Consider the following 22,348-nt stretch of genomic DNA (forward strand, 5'->3'; position numbering starts at 1 on the left):
TACTTCACCTGTGTCCAGCCTGTATTTCACTGCCTGACCTGTGATTTCGATTGGGCCATTGATTTGTGTCTCTGCGGACCGGTTTCTCCTGACGTCGACTTTAATCAGCTGATGACTCCTATCATTACTCACGAGTTGGTTTGTCCTGGCGAAAGGATTATGGCTGTGGCATTGATGCATGGACTACTTGGTCCCTGGAATTTACTGGCGGCAGCACAGTCTTTCTTGGAACAGAGCTTTCTTGAAAACCCACCGAGCTGTCCTCTGATGGTGATAGAGGATCCGGTGCTGGGAGAGCATGTATGTTCTTTTCCGCTTTTAAATTGGATGGCTGAACTGTTTTCGGATGAAGATGGTGACTTCCTATTGGAGGCTGTTGCAGCTTATTTTGCATACACAGTTATGTCATAGACCTTTTTCATGTTTGATATGCTGAGTACTAGCATTTCATTGACAATTCATTGACTTATTTGTCAAGTTTTTATTATTTACCTTGCCTATTGGCTTAAGACTCGATAAAGTACTTGGCTGTTTTATTTTTCTTTAGCATTAAATTTTCCTAGTTTTTAATGCTTTACCTTGCGGACCGTCCACATATAAACTTGCAATCTGCTCTCATGAGATGGCACTTCTATTATCTTATTCAGTTCGTTTCCGGATCATGGGGAGGTGTCATCTAGGTCCTGGATATCTTTACACCGTGTTAAGTTAGCATGGGCTCATTACCGGTTTAAACGCCATTTTTCCTTTTTTGCAACTTCTGCACACGACACTTAGTTGTTGCTTTAGCTTTCCACCTAGTAGTTCATCGTGGTTTACATGAGAATAATATGTTATTGCTCTACTATCTGCTTTGCTTGTTAAACTATATCTGTACAGCGAGTGCTAAAGTTTCAAGAACAACACGATACAGAATTGTTATGAGGTCTGATCTCCACGACTTCATACTCATAACATAAGTGCAACTTCTGCCAATTCTGGGCATGAGGCGGGTTTTATATTGCTTTGCCGAACACACATACACAACAGTTGATGCGGTTCACATGAAGAGAGAGCTGGTGTATGCTGATGTGATTCCTTCAAATCTAAGACACTAAAGTATGGGCACGCCCTAAACCAACACAAAGAGACCTTCTTAGCAAATAATATAATATGTGTATTAGGGAGGGTGAGATATAAGCAGCCGCGGGCCGTGGAGGGAGTTACGGTGAGGCAGGGAGGCGGGGAGGGGGAGAAGCAGGGTGGAGCCCTCTCTACCTTGCCCCTCCCCCTCCCCGCCTCCCTGCCCCACCGTAACTCCCTCCACGGCCCGCGGCTGCTTATAAGTGTTGCTAACTCTTATTCATTTACAGCATGTTAACATACTGTCACCATTCGCTTTTTATGTACTAGTAACTATGCTGGTAATTTTGCTACTGATAATATGTGTACTTGTATTCTCCACCCTGCTTCTCCCCCTCCCCGCCTCCCTGCCTCACCGTAACTCCCTCCACGGCCCGCGGCTGCTTATAAGTGTTGCTAACTCTTATTCATTTACAGCATGTTAACATACTATCACCATTCGCTTTTTATGTACTAGTAACTATGCTGGTAATTTTGCTACTGATAATATGTGTACTTGTATTATCTAAGATACTACGCCTGAGAAGACGGCATTAGTAAATAAACATTTCAAATACACATGTGTTCTTCTTAACTCCATGTTCTGGTTTCTAAGAAATATATAACGACCGACTGTTCATGAGTTCCACGTATCCTGAGGTACTATAAGTTCATATTCTGGATTGTCTAAACATTGAGAGTTTGTTATATCCAATGTGACACTGTACCTAGCTTGCTAAGGAGTTTTTGATTACTAACGTGAGTTTTGGGACACCCTAATTCGCCGAGGTTCCAATCCTCTGTCCACAGTTCTGTGTGAGAACAGAAACCCTGCGACAGGGGCACCCCCGACCCTTGCTGGAGCTTCATCACACTTGCGATACAACTCCAGCAATGCGCCACCTTTACGGCACAGATACATCACGCATCTGTGCTGTTTTTGCCCCATGATGCGCCGCATTGTAAATGCAGCACACCATAGGTGACGGAACAGCGGCACAGAATGACTAACACATCCCTGGTGATGCGCCAGTCATCATAAATGTATCCCTATGCTTCTTATCTTGTTAGAGATGAACCGCCATATGTATCATCAAAGTTTTTTGCATTTCCTAAATAGCGAACTTTAAGGAATAAATAGCGATTCTTTACCATTCCTAGTTTGCGATTAGCTATTTGCTAATTACAAATTACCCATTCATTTCCTTCATTTCCATAGGGCGGTTGGACTCACTTTTAGCTCGAACGGCTGAATGGATTTCCACGAAACTTGGCAAAATTGTAGGGACTGGTAGCCCGATGTGCCTTTGCTATGTCTCAAGATATATGCTCCAGTGGTTTTTACGAAAATTAACTTTGAAAAATATATATTGGGCTACATTGGCCTATATATATGTTGGAGCCCAAATGTAGCCCAATGTAGCCCAATGAAGCCCAATGTAGCCCAATGTAGCCCAAAGATGGCCGCCAGACACACAAAAAAACAAATGTAGCCCAAATATCAGCCAGATGTAGCCCAACTATAGCCCAGTGACAGAATGACCAATCAGCTTCGCAAACCTCCGTTACGCGAAGCGGAGCGCTGTTACAGATATATATCTTTTTTTGAACGTTAATTTCTCAAAATCCACTGGAGCACATATATTGAGACCTAGCAAAGGCACATCGGGCTACCAGTCCCTAATATTTTGCCAAGTTTCGTGCAAATCCATTCAGCCGTTCGATTATTATTATTATTATTTTTTTTTGCCCCGCGGGGCCCTTTTAAAACCTCCACATCAAACCTAGGGGGTCAGCGAGGATCTACTATGCCCCCTTATAGTTATTTCCCCCTTTGTTTTGACCTCCTCTTGTCTCTCGATCCTACCGAGAGACAAGATGGCGGCCGCTACGGACTTTTTGGAATGTTGACAGACGCCGGAAAACCAATCAGCTTCGCTTCAAAAAGCTCCGTTGCGCGTAAAGTACGCGTCCTGGGACGCTGCCAGGTCCGCTGTTACAGATATATATCTTTTTTTAAACGTTAATTTCTCAAAATCCACTGGAGCACATATATTGAGACCTACAAAAGGCACATCGGGCTACCAGTCCCTACAATTTTGCCAAGTTTCGTGCAAATCCATTCAGCCGTTCGGGCTAAAAGTGAGGCCAACCGCCTTATGGAAAACTCAATGTTAAAAACACGTTTTGGGACCCCCCTTTTTTCTCGGCCCCCCCTTGACGAACCCCCCCCAAATTTTCAAGGGCTGCTCAGAAACAAAATGTGCCATTTTCCTGAAAATTTCAGCCAATTCCGTCCACAAACGCCAAAGTTATTAGACATAGAATTTTCAAAAATCCCATAGAGAAAAAATCCTAACTATATATACCTACTGGCGACCGCCAGTAGGTAATATATATATCACTGAAAAAACCATAGGTTATAGACCATATATAGTTAGGAATTAGCATTTACAAAACCTTGAAAATTCACTGAAAACAACATAGGTTATAGACCATATATAGTTAGGAATTAGCATTTACAAAACCTTATTTTACTCACACAAAACCATTGAAGTTCGCATATATAGTTAGTTGCACTAACTATATATTGCGCACCCGCAATCCACTGCTGATCATGTCACATATTACATCATTCATGACATGGTCAGTGACATCACTGATGACATCACTGATGACATCTCAAATGACATCACTGATGACATCACTGATGACATCTCAAATGACATCACTGATGACATCACTGATGACATCACTGATGACATCTCATTTGACATTACTGATCACATCACTGATGACATCATTCATGTGATAATACGATGAACCTCTTCAGACTCTAATATAACCTTAGATACACTCAGTGTAAACAGACACTCACAGACTGTCACTCATCCATGGAGTTACTCACACACCTAGTCAGTCATGCAAAGAATCAATCACACCTCCATTTCCTCAACTATACAGTTATACACACCTTACTTATTCAAACATATACTAACACATATTTACTCTCTTATACAATCCCTGATACAAGTTCACAATGATCCATACAGCCACTCACACATTCACTGGCTCTTATGCACAGTTATTTATATATGTCAACTCTCACATGTACTGTGTTTTACATATGTACTTACTTTGACATGTAGCACTGAGATATTCATTCACTCACCAATACACTCATGCACACAGTCAACCGCCCATACAGCTGTTTCCACATGCACTTTTCAACCGATACATCTAGTGAATCAACTGCTCACACATCTATGCACAGTCATACACCTCCCAGCCACCCACACACACACTCAGTCTCCCATACAAATACTTGGGCAACCAATCAATAACCCATATACTTACTCATATAGCTACTGATCAACACATGCAGCAGTTTACAGAACAACAGACATAATGATGCACAAATTAAGACAGTTTAGTCACTAACCCATGCACTCAGTGAGACACATTTAATCACTCACTCATACAGTCAGTCATGCACCTACTAAATCCTTCATCCAGACACTTATACATCCACTCATTATTCAATATGTAAGACATATTTTAACTGTACAGAAACATACAGTCACTGGATGTTGTCATCAGTGATGTCATCAGTGATGTCATTTGAGATGTCATCAGTGATGTCATCAGTGATGTCACTGACCATGTCATGAATGATGTAATATGTGACATGATCAGCAGTGGATTGCGGGTGCGCGATATATAGTTAGTGCAACTAACTATATATGCGAATTTCAATGCTTTTGTGTGAGTAAAATAAGGTTTTGTAAATGCTAATTCCTAACTATATATGGTCTATAACCTATGTTTTTTTCAGTGAATATATATATATATATATTAGGCTATGGTAACGTTATAGAATGCTATAGTTAGGTGAATGTGTCAGTGGCAGCATTAACATTTTGAAATAAAAAACAGATATTTACCAGTTATAGTTAGAAGAGCTAAATATAACTTGCAGCCCAGCCATGCATTGCTTATGACCATCAGTGATGTCATCAATGATGTAATTTGAGATGTCATCAGTTGAATTTCAGTGTTTTTTTTAGTTCAAAACATTAGTGTTGTCACTGACATATTCACCTAACTATAACATTGTTTAACCTTTGGTTTTTTTCAGTGAATTTATAAGGTTTAAAAAAAAAATGATGATTTTATCACACCTAACTATAACCTTACTTTAACTTTCGTTTTATTCAGGGAATTTCTAGTTTTTTTTACATAAAGTAATATTTTTATCTCCATACAGAAAGCCAACCCCCAGCCACGCACAGCCAAAAGCTGGCCTTAGCTACCTGCAGCAAACCCCCATAGGCAACCAAGTCCACACTTTTCATTTTGCGCGGTGCACGGATTTGTTTGCAGAGACTGACTTGGTCCCCGGGGCTAATAAGACACCAGAGGAGTGGCTCCATGCAGGCCCCTCCTTTTCTTCTTTCAATACCTGCATGCCCCGGGAACCTGGCCCACCCAGGGGCTATAATGTAAACAAGTGCGGGAGACCATGCTTATTTTTGTTTTCAATTGCGCCCCGAATTTACAGATCGACCGCAATTTTAGTGAACAAACAATATTGCGAAGGTTAGAGAATAACAGGATGTTGGTTATCTTTCCAGTTCTAGGGAAGCCAAGTAGAAACTATAACCCACCTTCCATAGGAGAGTGTGAAGTGATGATGCTTGAGGTAGTTATCCAAAGCATAGGGAGAAGTTTGAGTGCCATTCTTTCTTTGAAATTGTTTGTATGTTATTTACCTGGAATTACACATCCGTACAGAGAGTTGGTTACACAGAGGTAGAGTTCAGGTATATCAATGCACAATTGCAGTCATCTTTAGTTCTCTGAATAACAAGACACATAAGATATCTCATTTGCATTGTAGGGATTCACAATATTCCACAGAACTCACTAACCCACAGAGTGATAAGGCAGAAGTGGTGGAGTCTGGAATCTTTTTTCTCTCTCTTATTCTATTCCCCTTTCTGCTCTTCTACCACTGGCCCTCATATTTCAGTATATGTGGTCATTGGTCGGAGTGGTACGAGACAGATAAGAACATTGCTTCAGTTGAATCCTGTGCACAAGGTTAGTGCAACTAGATAGAGGAACATGAAATTCAAGAACAATGTTGGTCCACTGTTGTAGTTTGCAAACCTTCTCAGTCCTCAGACTACAACAGGAATGCAACATGGGTCCATGAACTAAGTTATTAGGTCTGCTGACTACAGCAGAAGGAAACTAACAGAGATGCATGACTATCTTAGTTTGCAGACACTGCGCCAGGCCTGCAGAGATTTGGGTGTGTCTGCCAAGAGTCTGTGCCTGTCGGGGATTCATAGGCTCTGGGCGTCGTCCATGGTCCCGGAAACCAAAATAATGTATTTTATTTGTAAAATTTATGGGGATTCTTTGCCTTTCCCCTACCAATGTAGGCCTGAGGATTAGGGGTGCTCATCCTGCAGCATTTTGTGGCTTTCATATTTTTAAATTCTTTTTTATTTTTCTGGAGGCAGTCTGCAAACCCTAGTTTATGAAGTGTCAGGGAACTCCTGGTCCAGATACTTCTAACTTTTACCCCCATCAAGTCCACCCAACATATTTTTATAATACAAATTTTCTGGAAATGTCTGAATGGGTTTACTTCAAACCAAAGTATGGCATGTCCTTGGGTATAGTTATAACGTCAAGCCATGTTTGATGTAAAACATTCAGTCGTTTTTATTAGGTCGAGCATTCGAGACCTCTTGTATATACTTTATATTATACTTATATGTGAATGTACTTTGTGGGCCCTGGAGATCACCCCTAGGACTTGTCTGCTTCCACTTAGGGACTTTTTTCTGTTCAACTGCCTCTATTTAACTGTCTTGATAGGAAACTACCAGCAGAGGTCAGTAAAATACCAGAATCACTTTAGCATTCTCTAGATTCCACTCCATGGAAATTGTATTCCACGAGCACCGGTAGACAATAATATATTTTTCAAATCTTGTATTTTCAGTGATATGCCAACGAAGGCCCTGATTTTATAGTGAAAACAGAGCTTTGATCTATACCATTTCCCGCTGAAAGGCAATATTTCTCTCCATGTGTTCCCATACCTGGCGTGTCACACAGTTTGGTTCTTACTTTCCCTCCATGTTAAAGAACAGTAGATGTTTCAGCACCCATGTTAATGTGCTGCATAGCTAAATACATGAAAGGTCCAAAAGGCGAGACCGAATGTATTGCAAATGCTTGTATAGAGGAGAGCTAGTAATCATATAGGAGTTAAAATGGAGAAAGTCACTTTCTTGACTATCACTTTTATCCTCCCTATATATATTACATGATAGCAGTCATCAGCGTTTAGGTATTCTTTCAGATGCACTTTCAGTTTAAAAGGCATTTTTTGATTTGTCTGTAACTTTGGTTGACAGATCTGCTCCAAAGTTGGTAACCACTTAGTATATGCAGCTAAGGCTCTGGAAATTGTGTGCAGTCCTGTCCAGAGAAAATAGACTTAAAGAAACAGTTAACATGTAGAATCAGTGCCTGGTAGGATTAAATGGGTTGACACTCTTAAATATCTTGATCCTTTAAAATTGTAATTTCATATTCACAATTTTTGTTAATCACGTTTCGATTTCTCAAGGCACGACTGGATGATGATGAGTGTTAAACAATGTGTTTTTCCACCTTCCTGAAAATCATTTTGCTTTGTGGAAAAGAACACAGCAAAGGGGGGGGGTGCACTATAAGAAGCTCCAGGGGAGTGCTGGGGGGCTCTCAGATACTTGGAAAATGGTAGTAAAAACGTATGGAGGGCAATTCACAGAGAAAGCAGTGATGCTGCACCCTTAGAAGTACTCTAATTAATGGGTGAAGATTTACTACTTTTTGGAGTTCACCAGCATTCTCAGTAGTATGCCTATAAAGCTGCAACAGAAATATGAGTACTTTTAAGCGTACATATTTACTGCTTTCTTTGTGAAATACCCCCATATGAATTGCCCTCCACAGTGGAGTTGGTCTGTGCCTTCCAGGGAGGGATGTCTATGATCACTTTGGGATGGTACACTAAATTGTAAGATAGTATTTATTGTCTTGACAAGAAGGGTGTGCATGTGTGACTGTTTCTGCCCTCTCTCCTTTTCCTAAGAGCTAATATTTATTTTGTCATTGGCAGCTGGTCTCCACTGGAATCATGTTTATTCTGCTCACCTTCAGCGTTCTCCAGTTTTGTGTTTCCGTATCCGTTTCTGCCTTTGGATGCAAAAGCCTCTGCAGGACGGCCTACAGTGAAGTGGTAAGGATCATTACGTCTTCCTTCCTAACTCGCACCCTTCCTCCTATCCTTTCTTCCTGCCATCTTTCCTTCCTTCTTACCTTTGCTGAATTCTTAAGCTCTCTTTTCAGCTATGTAGTCTTTCTCATTCCAGCTCTGTACTTTCTTTCTCTTTCCAGCATTATATCTCTCTCTAGCTAAAATACAATGATCTGCCTTACTGGAAAAGGCAAGGAAATTAGTTATTATGCATGGAGATATTCCTCCTGCCAAGAATTCTCACAGTAATTAAATTGATGAGAGATGGAAAAACATACTTCCAGTACTGCTGTGACACTTTGCAACAGATGTAGCTTCCGGTGCAGCTTTCACATAGTACATGCCTCAAGAAAGGCCTAGTGAATTATGACAAACAGTACTAACATTCCGCCTGCTCAGCAGTCTCTCCTCAATATCAGATGCCTTTCTCTAGGTAGCAGCGCTGCCCAATCTTCTCTCTTTGACTTTGCAGGCCAATGTCCAAGCCTATTAAGCTCGGAAACAGCACGTACGTAGTGCTGTTCACATGCGCCAGATCTAAGACACAACACTCTATATCCCAGGCTGCCCACTGTTTCTCCTTCAATGCTGTCCAGCCTGCCACAGCAGGACAACCTTGAAGTTCATGTCACCTGAACAAGTCCCAGTGCAGACTTCTGTTCTCCTCTCACACCTCCCAACACTATCAACCATATCTACCGTTGGGAGGGAGCGGTGCAGCACAGAAAACTGACCACTTCCTGTGTGAAAAAGGCCGCTTTACTGAAATAGGTGCACATCAGTCAATTTCCTGGCAATCTGCCTTATTTTTAATTCATTTATTTATTTATAACATTTATTAAGCGCTGCTGTTACCCGTAGGTGTCCTGGCGCTATGTGAGATCTACCCAAGGCTCAAAACGGAAGTGCAATTAGTCTGTAAACAGCCAGGTTTTTAAACCCTTGCGAAAAGCCAATAGGCTGATCAACCCTCTGAGGTGTAATGGAAGATTATTCCAGGCTTTGGCTGCATTCACTACAAAGCTTCTTCCACCCCAGGAGGCCTTTTTGCAAAAGGCACATAGACCTGCTTAGCAGCAGATGAGCGCAGTGATCTGGTAGGAGTATACCAAAATAACCACTCTTTTAAGTAAGCTGACCCTGTTCCATGGATCGCCTTGTGAACCAGACACAAAGCTTTAAACTGGGTACACTTACTAACCTGCAGCCAATGAAGCCTCCGTATCTCCTTAGAGATTGATGCATATTTAGGGATACCTGAGACCAACCTAGCAGCAGCATTCTGCAGGACTTGCAACTTATTCATTATTCCTTCCTGGATATTGAAATAAAGGCTATTACAGTAATCCAGCCGAGACATAGTAAGTGCTGTGACGACTGTTTGGTGACACTCTATAGGTAAGAGCGGCAGAATTTTCTTACAAGACCTGAGAGCAGAGGACATAGCGGAAGACACTGAATTCACTTGGTCTCTAAAACTGAGATTCTGGTCCACCACACTCCTACTTTTTTTACCTTCTTGTTGGGTGCAGGGCGAGGACCCAAGGTGTCTGGCCACCATTCAAGGGTCCAAAAATTCGGGTTGTTGCCAAAACATACCACCTCCGTCTTACTGGAGTTTAACCACTTGGATGCTAAGGTACATCTAGTTCTTCACATTCATTTCCATTGAAAATGAATGGGCACTCCATGACGAGTTACCCTTGTCATTAGCAGCGAAGTGGTTAATTTAAGGCAGTTTTGGGCCATCCAAATCCCTACGGCATTCATACATCCTTAAATCGAATCGCCATGCTCTGCCACTCCTCTGTTTGTAATGAGACCACAATTTGTGTGTCATCCGCGTAGGAGGTCAGACTAAACCCAAATGACTAAATAAGGGGCACCAAAGAGGACACATATACATTAAATAGTGTTGGGCTTAGTGAGGACCTTTGCGGGACCCCACAAGGTCATGAAAAAGACTCGGACGAGAATTCCCCCAAAGACACTGACTGACTCCAATTTGAAAGAAAGGATTTCAGAAGTCTCCATGCGGAACCCTGAACTCCGATCTCCCACAGCCGGTCCATCAATAAATCGTGATGGATCGTATCAAATGCTGCCGAGACATCTAGCGTGATCAAAGCAGCCTTGGCCTCTTTATCTAAAATAGTCTGGATCTTTTCAGTAGATTTCAAAAGAGCCGATTCAGTGCTGTTGCCCCCTCTGAATCCATGCTGGGTTGGGTCCAATGCTTGCGTTGACTCCAGAAAATAACTAAGTTGCATGTTTAAATTCCTCTTAAAATTTTTTGCTGGTAACGGAAGTCTGGATATAGGCCTGAAACTGTTGGGGTCTTTTACATCAAGATTCGGTTTTAAAGAAAAGGCAGGATAGAGTTTTTTTTTCCATTCTAGCGGGAAGTATCCTTCTGCATACATAGTATTAAAAAATGGGGGTCAAAACTCGGGAGATCGGTTCTACCGCTAATTTCATTATAGGTGTCGGACAAGGGTCAGAAAGGGAGCCAGATTCCACCCGCATAAGAAGATTGAAAGGGTTCATTAACTGTGAGCTGGGCATATTTATCCAGATGAGCTTTCTTTTCTGAAATTAGGGGCCATATGTAGGTAAACTACATTTACCGATTCTAAAATACCGAATTTTACCGATTCGGTATTTTAGAATCGGTAAATGCTATGTAGGTAAAAATTCTGTAATTCTGGAGGCCCATAGGAATGAATGGGAATTACCGAATCAGTAAATACCGATTTGGTAACACTGGGGAACAAATTCAAGGGTGGCAGGGTGTCACTTTGACACCCTGTTGCACCCCTGAATAGTGCATGGGTGCACATGTGGCACACATACATGCCCTATGTCTGCCACATGGCACTGGTATTAAATGCACAAAATTGCTTTTTTTAGGGTTCTCGATATTTACCACCAACTTGTAGTTGGTAAATAACGAATCCTGAAATGGAAAAAAGCACTCATTTGAGTGCTCCCTACATTTCAGATTCGATAATTTACCGAATCGATATTTTAAGGAATCAGTAATTTACCGATTCCTTAAAATACCGATTCGGTAAATTACCGAATCTGAAATGTGGCCCCTACATCTCAAATGCCCAATACCGGTCGGTAACGGACGAAATTCAGTAATTTCGGCCGTTACCGACCGGTATTGGGCCACCTACATCTGGCCCTAGGTCCTCTGAAATTAGGGGCCATATGTAAGTAAACTACATTTACAGATTCTAAAATACTGAATTTTACAGATTCGGTATGTTAGAATCGGTAAATGCTATGTAGTTAAAAATTCGGTAAGTATTACCGAAGCTGTATGATTCGGTATTTACCGAATTGGTATTTACCGATTCGGTAATTCCCATTCATTCCTATGGGCCTGGAGGCCCATAGGAATGAATGGGAATTACCGAATCGGTAAATACCGATTCGGTAAAAGGGGGGAACACATTCAAGGGTGGCAGGGTGTCACTTTGACAGCCTGTTGCACCCCTGAATAGTGCATGGGTGCACATGTGGCACACATACATGCCCTAAGGGCATGTATGTCTGCCACATGGCACTGTTATTAAATGCAAAAAATTGCTTTTTTTAGGGTTTTCGATATTTACCACCAACTTGTAGTTGGTGGTAAATAACGAATCCTGAAATGGGAAAAGCACTCATTTGAGTGCTCCCTACATTTCAGCTTCGGTAATTTACCGAATCGGTATATTATATGGAATCAGTAATTTACAGATTCCTTAAAATACCGATTCGGTAAATTACCGAATCTGAAATGTGGCCCCTACATCTCAAATGCCCAATACCGGTCGGTAACGGCCGAAATTTGGTAATTTCGGCCGTTACCAACCGGTATTGGGCCACCTACATCTGGCCCTAGGTCCTCTGTATTGCCCAACGTCCTCTTAGATTTAGCATTAGAGAAAGAGGAAAAGATGGCATTCACTTTCTCATGGAAAAATTTTGCCAATTTATCGCAGAGTTCCTGACTCGGTATGGTAGTAATAGCCACTGGGTTTGCCAGACTGGTGACTGTGTTAAATAGTTCCCTTGCTGAGTTTTTTGCATTATTGATCTTAATTGAGAAAAATGTTACCTTTGTGTTATAAATCAGCTGCTTATACTTAGCAAGTCCACGTTTGTATTCCTCCTTATCACAATCCATATATTTCTTTCTCCATTTTCTCTCCAAATGTTTACAAGTCAATTTATGATCCCTTAGTTCCTGAGTATACCAAGGGGCGGAGGGTACATGCCTTGTAAAATGGCACATTTTACTGGGAGCTAATTTATGACCTGCTTCTTCTGACCAGCTAGAATAGGATCGTGTACCCTCTTCAAGATCACTAGGTGGTAGATTAAGGTCTTATTGAGGACCTCAGGGAGATCTTTAGCTGTTACTTTGTTCCACGCTCTTTTCACCAGTCTTTTATTTAATGGCTTCTGAGAATGGCGGTCGGGGATAGTAAGGTTAAATAGAACCGCCTTGTGATCAGACCAGAGTAACGGAAGAATAGTCGTGACTTGTAATTGTAGATTGTTAGAAAAAATACCATCAAGTGTATGTCCTGCCTGATTGGTCGCAACAGTCACAAGTTGCTCTAAATTATTGCCCTTCATCAAATCTAATAATTTGGCTGTGTCCGTATCTGAAGAGGCTTCCAAATAATGGAAATTGAAATCGCCTAAAACGGTGTAAGAGCTAGCAGTGATACTACTTTCCACAAGTCGTCCTGCCTGATCGCAAAAACAACCTCTAGGGCCAGGTGGTCTATAGATAAGTAAACCTTGAAAGGTGTACTGAGGAGATAGAGGAAAGGAGAAGTCCAAAACCTCACATCCTTCCACCCCTCCCGGGCTAAATGTAGCGACCAGTGAGGAATGGTAGATCCGCTCCTCTTCCAGGAGGCCTATTCAAAGTATAGCATACACAGTTAGAGGGCGTTGCCTTAACTAAGTCCGGACCTGTTGCTTTATCAGTCCAGGACTCTGTGATAAAAGCAATCTTTACACTTTCATCCTCTATAAATGAAGCACACTCCAAACTAGGTTTAATCAGTGATATCACATCCACGAGGATACATTTCCAAAATGGAGGTACTCATCTCCCTATCTATCTTTGCACAAGTTCTAGAAGAATCTATAGTTTGAAATAAAAGCTCTGGAATTTCGATCCCGCACCCTGGGCACACCTTAAAATGCTCCTTAGAAAACTAATACCTTGCTATACATCCAGGGAACTAGTACTCGCCCCGCCCCCACCTCTATGGTCCCCTCCCCAACATACCCACCATGAGGCCAACTCATTTAACTGTATTGCATTTCGACATTTCCAACTTTCTATTCCCTCTACATCCTATGACATTATGTATGAAACTTTAAGTAACCAAATGTCCCAAATTGAACTTTGAACTACCTGCATCCCCTCCCCTTGCACATGGTTCCCCAACTGGCAACGCTAACCAACTTTTGCCAACACCTGGCAAACTTTTCATGAACCGAAGCACCTTAGCACCTATTCCAAGCAACAACGTACACAACTATGCCCCTGCACACCTGACTCAACAACGGAGCCCTTCTCTAAAAAAAACATCAAATTGTACCCCAGGAAACTCTAGATAAAGGGATGGGCGAGCAGGGAACAGCGACACAGATATGCTCTCTGTCACCAACCACCAGGTCACCTCAACCTAAAATGATGGCAGGGAGCCCAACATAACCCCTTAGATATAGTTTGGGCTATAATTCTGCCATGGTATGTCGTCCAAAACAGAATGGCAGTCACTGGACGGCACAACCATCCCAATCTGCCCGAGTGGCAGACTTACCGCTGGCCACTCTCCCCCACAAACTCCCCTTATATCACACAGCGTTGTGCAGCAAGTCACTTTGCAGCGCTGCGTGACAGGGAAAGAGAAGGAATGCACCATACTTAACATGTTACCGTGCATTCTTGCTTTTTCCCAGCACTGGCGCACAATGTGCTTCCAAGCGCCAACCCAGGCACTCATGCACAAAAACCAAGGAGAAACAATCTTATTTTTCTTCGTTTAAGCCTCACCCGGGAGGCGTAGCAGTTTTGATACATTCCCAGGTTTGCAACGTATGGTTAACCTGGGAATGCTGCAAAAACCATGTTTTTTGGCATGGGAACACCCACGGACCACTGATGGAACTCCTCCCTGGGGCAGAGTGATGCGATGCAGTGATTTGCGCTAGGTTGCATTGTTCTGGATTTATTAAGCCACTCCGGGCCATGCAAGGTGGCCTTGCGTGGCTTCATAAATAGCATCTCATGGGTTGCGTTGTTTTTTAACCCCGTTACCCAGTCAAAAGTGACACAATCCTTGAAAAATATGGCGCTTATTTTATCTCCCATCAGCCATCTTGTGGAATGGCTGTTCTCACCATGGCTCATTTCTACGCTGGGGCCTTCGCATTCACAGCTTCCTGGACCATATCAGCAGGCACAGCGGTGCAATAAATATCTAAATTCATATGACAGATTGTTTTTGAGTGCCAAGTATTAAAGTATGATGCCGATCAGGGCCGGCTTTATGGCAGTGCAAGTGGTGCGGGTGCACTGGGCGCTGACCTTTGTAGGGGGCGCTTACCTCAGAGGGGGCGCTGTGTTTAGCAATAACTTATGATTGGAGAGATGGGGGGCACTTTTGCCCAGTGGTAGTGAGAGAATCTGAGGAGGTAGTAATTGGGTGTAGGTGCGCCAAAAAGATTGTCACACCAGGCGCCATCAATGTTAAAGCGGGCCTTGAAAATTGATGTTGGTTTGTGGACAAGGCTGAAAATCCTGGTGGTCTGGGGCTTTGTCCCTGTGTTCCAGCTATACATTAATGATAGTTTCCACCTCTTCCATTGAAATGTAAATCTCCTTTAAAGTGCAGTTTTCAACTGCATGGCGCTGGGATTTTTTGGGTGATTGATTTCCATTTGTTTCAGTGTGATGTGGAAATCATGGCAACTCGCTGATGAATGGCAATTTAGTGCAATAGGATTCATTACGCCACAAAATACAAATACAACACGGATGGTTCTGATTTTCATATATAAAAATAATTGCAACACTACAAGAAATATTAAATGTAGAGATTGAAAATTATGTAGCATTGTCTTGACTATATACTGAGTCAAAGCAAAACTTCAATGGACAAGACATATTACTAAAATTAATAATCATGAGTAAGAAACAGTAGAAGAAATATGAACTACATGGATGGAACAAGGCATCGAGGTATATTCACAAAGCCCTGAGAAGAGCCAACTTTAATCAAATGCAGCGGTATGCACAATGACTTTTTGCCTCTATACTGCGGAAATTCGACATAAGCACAAAGCTGACTTATCAAACCAGTGTCCCATATTTTTATTCGTCAACCACTGGGACAATATTTTTTAAAGAAATATTTATTTTATTTATAATTCATATTTAGCCACATACAGAATGCGAGTTCTATTGGGAAGCTCTGCATGTGTGGGACGTGTAGAGTGAACCAGAACAAAGGTTTTTAATGCGCACTCATTAAATTGGGAAGGCATAAAAGCACCTAAATTCAAAAGTAGATTAACAAGATAAACAAAGAGAGGAACGCATGTATTTGTAAAAGAATGAATGTTTCACACGAATTTGACATTTGGGGACTTGCTTGAATATTTGAAAAAAATGAAATCTATACAAGGTTGAAATGTTGACACAATGAATAACATTTATAACATTTGTTTTCTGAATGCACCCCCCCCCCAAAAAAGTCTCTTGCCGTACGTTCAGTAATAGCTCCAGCCATTATGGGCTTCATCCATTCAGTCACTTGAAATACAATCCTATAGAGACACCATTGCTTATGCAGTGACTGCATCATCATAAGTGTGCATTGCCATTTCCTATATTCAGCCTGTTCCTCACTATACGGTCACTGACATAGGCGCACTCCCTTATCTTCTACTCATTTTCAATGACTCTCACAGTCATGCACTTTGATACAGTTTTAGTTTGAATTATTCGTTTTTAATACCCACCTGTCTTTGCCTCCTACAGTCCGTGGTGATTTATCAGGCCGCCCCTCCGAATTCAGCAGACCCTCGAGTTAGTACCGTCCTATGAAGAGTTTTTGAGAAGCCACGAACTAATGACGTCAGCAGGAATTGACGTCAGCGGTCCTGTATGACTGAATGAGCCGCGCCACGCTTGGCCTCAGTGGCCTCGACACGACCCAGCGTGGTGGTCCGCGCCCTGAAGATGCAGTGTTCGAAAAACAACGCTCCGCATATGTATGCAAATAGATTAATAAATGTACAATCATACGCATTGAGCTACATATATTTAGTTATCAAAAAATCTATTCCTTTGTAATGCTGTATTCCTGGTTACTAATATTTGTTAACTTTAAAGAATGTTCAAATTGTCTGCAAGTGTTTAAAATGAGCATCTTTTTCAGGAGTCTGAAACCTTTTTAATCATGCAAGCTTTTTATTAAAAAAATAAAAGCCATCCTGAGCTACTGCATAATATGAGGACAAGAGTAGAGAGATGTATATAAGGCAAGGGAAGGAAGTGTTGTGTCGCACACTTGGGCAGTGCGGACACTAGGAAGTGGACGTGACGGTCAGGGTCTGGGGGCCTAACACATTAATGATCACAGGAGCCTGGGGTGATGTGTAACTGCAAGTAGCTGTCTCCGTCGCCAACAGGCCGACGTGGACGTGCTCCTGCCCTTTTATTAACTGGCCAGTGCGTGTCTCCTACGTCACGACGTAGTCACGCCATCACATATCGCGACATTACATTCCTCCCCAACAAGGTTTTAAACAACATGACAATTATGCATTTTACTCCTATCAGTTACCAAACTTCTGATTGTCCCAGGGGAAATCCTTTCCCCACTTCTGCAGCAGGGGCATTCAGTGAACAAAATAATCAATAAGGAACAGTCTTACATTACATAGCCTTGCAGTCGTGATGAGGGTGCAGGATTTCTCCGCAAACTGTACTGGGACAGACCTCGACCAGGCAGCAAGGGATCAGCCGCCTCTGGAGCCTCTTCAGATGGTGGAGAGTCAGGCACGGCGGGGGCGTCAGTGCTCACCTCCGCCTCAGCTTCACCAACCCCGACATCACTCAAGTCAGGGTCCTCACTGGGGACGCTCGTGACAGGGGGAGTGATGGGAGACACAGCAGGATCCATTGTCGTGGCGTGAAAACGTTTGAAGTGGGAAATGTTTCGAGTCACAGTCTCTCTTCCCCTAGTCGCACCAACTCGGGTTCCCTTAACGCTCACCAGAGTCCAGGGCAACTTTTCATAGGGGAGTTGGAACTTTCCCCCTTGGCATCTATTCTTCAACAGGACCAAGTCACCTTCCTCGATCGGGCTAGCTTGGGCATTGCGGCGATGGCTCCCCTGAGCATGGGCTTTCTTCCGCCTCGTGTCAATCCGGCAGTCATCGGGCCTCTCTGGTTGCCACTGAGGATGATGAGGGATGGTGTTCATGACAACCTTCCTTGAAGGTAGAACCCAGGCAGTTCGTCTTGCCCCTTTTACCGCCCCTGAGATTGCTATCTCTTGCGGAGTCCCTCAGGGCTCCTCTCTTTACCCCCTCCTTTTCAATCTATATCTCCGACCTTTGATTCATTCTCTCAAAGATCTGAAGGTTACTACCTATAATTATGCGGATGATCTTCAGCTCGTCTTTACATTAGACAATTCTTCTGATTCTATTCATCAATTCCGAACTACTATGCTCCATATCCAGTGCTGGATGAATCGCAATCATCTGAAACTCAACCCAGGCAAGACCCAATTAGTCTTGCCTGGGAAGAGTGCACTTCTCTGGGGTCCTCACTACTGGCCGGCAGAACTGGGGCCCCCTCCTGTTCCTTCCCTATCTGTGAGAAGTCTGGGGGTTATTATTAATGCCGACCTATCACTCAGTGGCCAGATAGGGACAGTGGTCTCTTCCTGTCTATTTCAGCTACGTAAGATAAGGAAAATCTCCCATCTTCTTAGCCATTCAGCTCTTACTCAGGTAGAAACTGCCTTAGTGCTTTTCCGCCTCGACTTTTCTAATTCAATCTATCTTGGCCTCCCCTCATTCCTACTTAAACGTCTCCAAATGATACAAAATCAGGCCGCCAGGCTCATTTACAAGCAACCGAAATGGATATCTGCCAGATCCCTGCTGGATAAGCTTCACCGGCTTCCTATTGCCCAACGTGTGGCTTTTAAGTCAGGATGTATCATTTTCAATGCCCTAAATGGGAAAAGTCCGAAATTCATCAACGGCCTGATAGCAAGACACGTTCCATCCCGCAACTTACGTTCGGCCCACCTTCAGCTTTTGTCCACCCCCACTTTCCAGCTTAAACGTCGGGGTGGTTGTAGGTTCTCTTATCTTGCTCCAAAATTCTGGAACTCACTGCCGTTAGTAATCCGGAAATGCAACAATCTACTAGAGTTCAGACGACTGTTAAAGACCTGGTTGTACGTACAGGCACCTGTGTAACTGCCCTCTGCCCGACCTCCTGCCTAACTTAATCAGCGCTATGAAACCATTTGGTGACCGCGCGCTCTAAAAGTTCCTATTAACATAACATAACATAACAACCCGACCCATCAGCAGGTGGGCAAGGGCTACCCCAGTAGTGGTGTGAGGGGTCTGCCACGCAGGAAGGTGAAAATGGCGAACTCAATGGATTGTCCTTTGTCATGGGCAATTCGTATGACTTTATTGAGAGTTCTCATGAATCGTTCAGCCTCACCGTTAGCTTGAGGCCAACGGGGCGTGATTCAACGGTGTTGTATTCCAAGACTAGTGAGGTATTCAGACAGTTCTTGTCCATGAAACGGTGGTCCATTATCAGTCCGTAGTTCCTTTATCAAACCATGAGTGGCCATTATTTTCTCTATTTTGGGTATTACCTCGCTGGCACTGAGAGTCCCGACGATTTCTACCTCCGGGTATTTGGAATAGTCATCTATGGCCACTAAGGTGTGCCGGCCATCTGGAAGACTGCCAAAACCCATGCTCACGCATGACTAGGGAGACTGCGGGTGAGGTTCCGTTATGATCGGGGCAGGGCGATGTAAGTCTCTGGTGGCTTGACAGGCTGAACAAGACCGAACCATGCTCTCTACCACCTCATCCATGAGCGGAAACCAAACCTTAGAACGAAGACGTGATTTGGTCTTGACTATGCCCTGATGGCCAACATGGGAAAGTTGCATACATCTGTTGGTGAGCGCAGTGGGTATGACTAGACGGTGCCCTCGTAGCAAGCAACCTGTGGGATCTTCAGTGAGTTCATCCTTCACATGATGTAGGCTTTCCATTATCCTTTGAGCAGGAATGGTCAAGATTTTCCACTCTTCCTTGGCTTTGTGTCAATTCCCTTGCCGTGGAATGCTTCTGGCCCGCTGGAGACACTCATCCTGTGCCATGGCTTCTACTAAGCTCTGCATCGACAGGGGGATGGGACAGGATCTGGCAGTGATGTATCGAACATATTCCTCCTTCTCCTTGTCAGTGGCTTCTCGGGGGTGTCTGGATAGATAGTCCGCTGGGTTGCGGGACCCCGGCTGATACGCCACACGGCAGTTGTAGTCCTGCAGTTGGAGCATCCATTTTTCGATCCTCGACGGAGGTTGAGTGGATGTCCCAGCAAAGAGGGCCACCAGTGGCTTGTGATCTGTCGTGAAGGTGAACGGTTTGCCATAGACATAGAGGTGAAAGTGGCGACACCCCCAATGAATGGCGATAGCCTCTTTGTCTATCTGAGAGTATCTTTCCTCGGTCACCGTTAAAGACCGGCTTGCAAATGCCGCTGGTGCCCAGTCTTCCTCTAGTCGTCGCTTCTGTAGCAGGACAGCGCCCAGACCCACCGGGCCAGCATCCCCCGCAATTTGTGTCATCTTCTCCGGATCGAAGAAGGCTAGTATGGTCGCTTCCGAGAGGGCATTTTTGATGTTTTTGAAGGCTTGTTCCTGGAGAGGGCCCCATTCCCAAGGGACAGAGTCCTTAGTCAGTTCTCGGAGCGGCGCCCTGAGCGATGTCAAGTCTTTGATGAATCTACCACATTAGTTGACCATCCCCAGAAAGCTTTGGACCTCGGTCACACTGGCTGGGGCAACGGCGCTCTTGATGTCACGCACTTTCTCGGGATCCGGGTTGACGCCTTCCGTGGAAAAAGTATATCCAAAGAATTGCAGCTTGGTTCTCAAGAATTCGCATTTCTCCCGATGGAGCGTTAGACCAGCTTCGCGTAGTCTTCGGAGTACTTGGGTGAGACGGGCATTGTGTTCGGGTAGAGACTTGGCATGGACCATTATGTCATCACTGACGTTGATGACTCCTGGAATATCAGCAATCAGCTCTTGTATGACATGTTGAAACACTTCAGCAGCGCTGGATACTCCGAAACTTAGTCGGGTGTAGCGTCTCAGTCCCACATGGGTGGAGAATGTGGTTATGTTGCGTGACGCCTCATCGAGAACCAGTTGATGGTATCCGGATCGCAAGTCAACCTTGGAGAACCAGCAGGCTCCCGCCATCTCTCCGATGAGGTCGTCAATGGTAGGCGTAATGTGTCGCTCGCGCTTTATGGCGGCATTCGGGAGGCACATGTCAACACAGATGCGGACCGCCCCTGGATGCTTGGGCTTTCGAGTGACCACAATGGGTGAGACCCATGGGGTGGGTCCCGTCACCTTTTCAATGATGCCAGCAGCCTCAAGTTTCTTCAGTTCTTGTTCCACCTTAAGTGTGGCAGGGTATATTCAGACGTGAGTCCCTTGCCCACTTTGCCACTGGATTCAAGCAAGCCGGGCTGAAGATGGCTGGAATGCCAGAAACCGGTCCTCGGAAGCTTGTTTCCGGTCCAGGGAAGGCATGGCTTGGCAGTTCGGGCTGGTCTGTTCCCATGAGGCACAGGGTCAGACTGATTTGTATATAGCCATGTCTGAACTGGGGTGGCAGAGTGGGCTAAAAAACGGTGATGGATTAAACCCAGATCTTTTGACTGGGTGTGAGTGTTTGATTGATTCAGATGCTCCGTCCATCACCACCCCCTGTTGTACCGCTTTTGGCCACCTTAACTGTGGCAGGGTATGCTCAGACGTGAGTCCCTTGCTCACTTTGCCACTGGATTCAAGCAAGCCGGGCTGAAGATGGCTGGAATGCCAGAAACCGGTCCTCGGAAGCTTGTTTCCGGTCCAGGGAAGGCATGGCTTGGCAGTTCGGGCTGGACTGTTCCCATGAGGCACAGGGTCAGACTGATTTGCATATAGCCATGTCTGAACTGGGGTGGCAGAGTGGGCTAAAAAATGGTGATGGATTAAACCCAGATCTTTTGACTGGGTGTGAGTGTTTGATTGATTCAGATGCTCCGTCCATCACCACCCCTTTTTGTACCGCTTTTGGCCACCATAAGTGTGGCAGGGTATGCTCAGACGAGAGTCCCTTGCTCACTTTGCCACTGGATTCAAGCAAGCCGGGCTGAAGAAGGCTGGAATGCCAGAAACCGGTCCTCGGAACCTTGTTTCCAGTCCAGGGAAGGCATGGCTTGGCAGTTCGGGCTGGACTGTACCCATGAGGCACAGGGTCAGCCTGATTTGCATATAGCCATGTCTGAACTGGGGTGGCAGAGTGGGCTAAAAAACGGTGATGGATTAAACCCAGATTTTTTGACTGGGTGTGAGCGTTTGATTGATTCAGATGCTCCGTCCATCACCACCCCCTCTTGTACCACTTTTGGCCACCATAAGTGTAGCAGGGTATGCTCAGACGTGAGTCTCTTGCTCACTTTGCCACTGGATTCAAGCAAGCCGGGCTGAAGATAGCTGGAATTCCAGAAACCGGTCCTCGGAAGCTTGTTTCCGGTCCAGGGAAGGCATGGCTTGGCAG

General features: G+C 44.1%; 1 protein-coding gene across 2 annotated transcripts in view; it reads left to right on the plus strand.

Annotated features, from left to right (window-relative positions):
* LOC144766890 (membrane-spanning 4-domains subfamily A member 4A-like) overlaps positions 1 to 17,001 on the plus strand; it is a 462,568-nt gene extending 445,567 nt beyond the window's left edge. For both annotated transcript variants that reach the window (XM_078650601.1, XM_078650600.1), the window contains exons 6-7: positions 8,288 to 8,407; positions 16,491 to 17,001. In XM_078650601.1, the coding sequence (XP_078506727.1) occupies positions 8,288 to 8,407; positions 16,491 to 16,556 (186 nt within the window). In that variant the 3' untranslated portion in view covers positions 16,557 to 17,001. The remainder of the gene's footprint in view (positions 1 to 8,287; positions 8,408 to 16,490) is intronic.
* Positions 17,002 to 22,348: the final 5,347 nt, after the last annotated feature.

This window comes from Lissotriton helveticus, chromosome 7 (genome assembly GCF_964261635.1).
Source record: "Lissotriton helveticus chromosome 7, aLisHel1.1, whole genome shotgun sequence".
Lineage (NCBI taxonomy): Eukaryota > Metazoa > Chordata > Amphibia > Caudata > Salamandridae > Lissotriton > Lissotriton helveticus.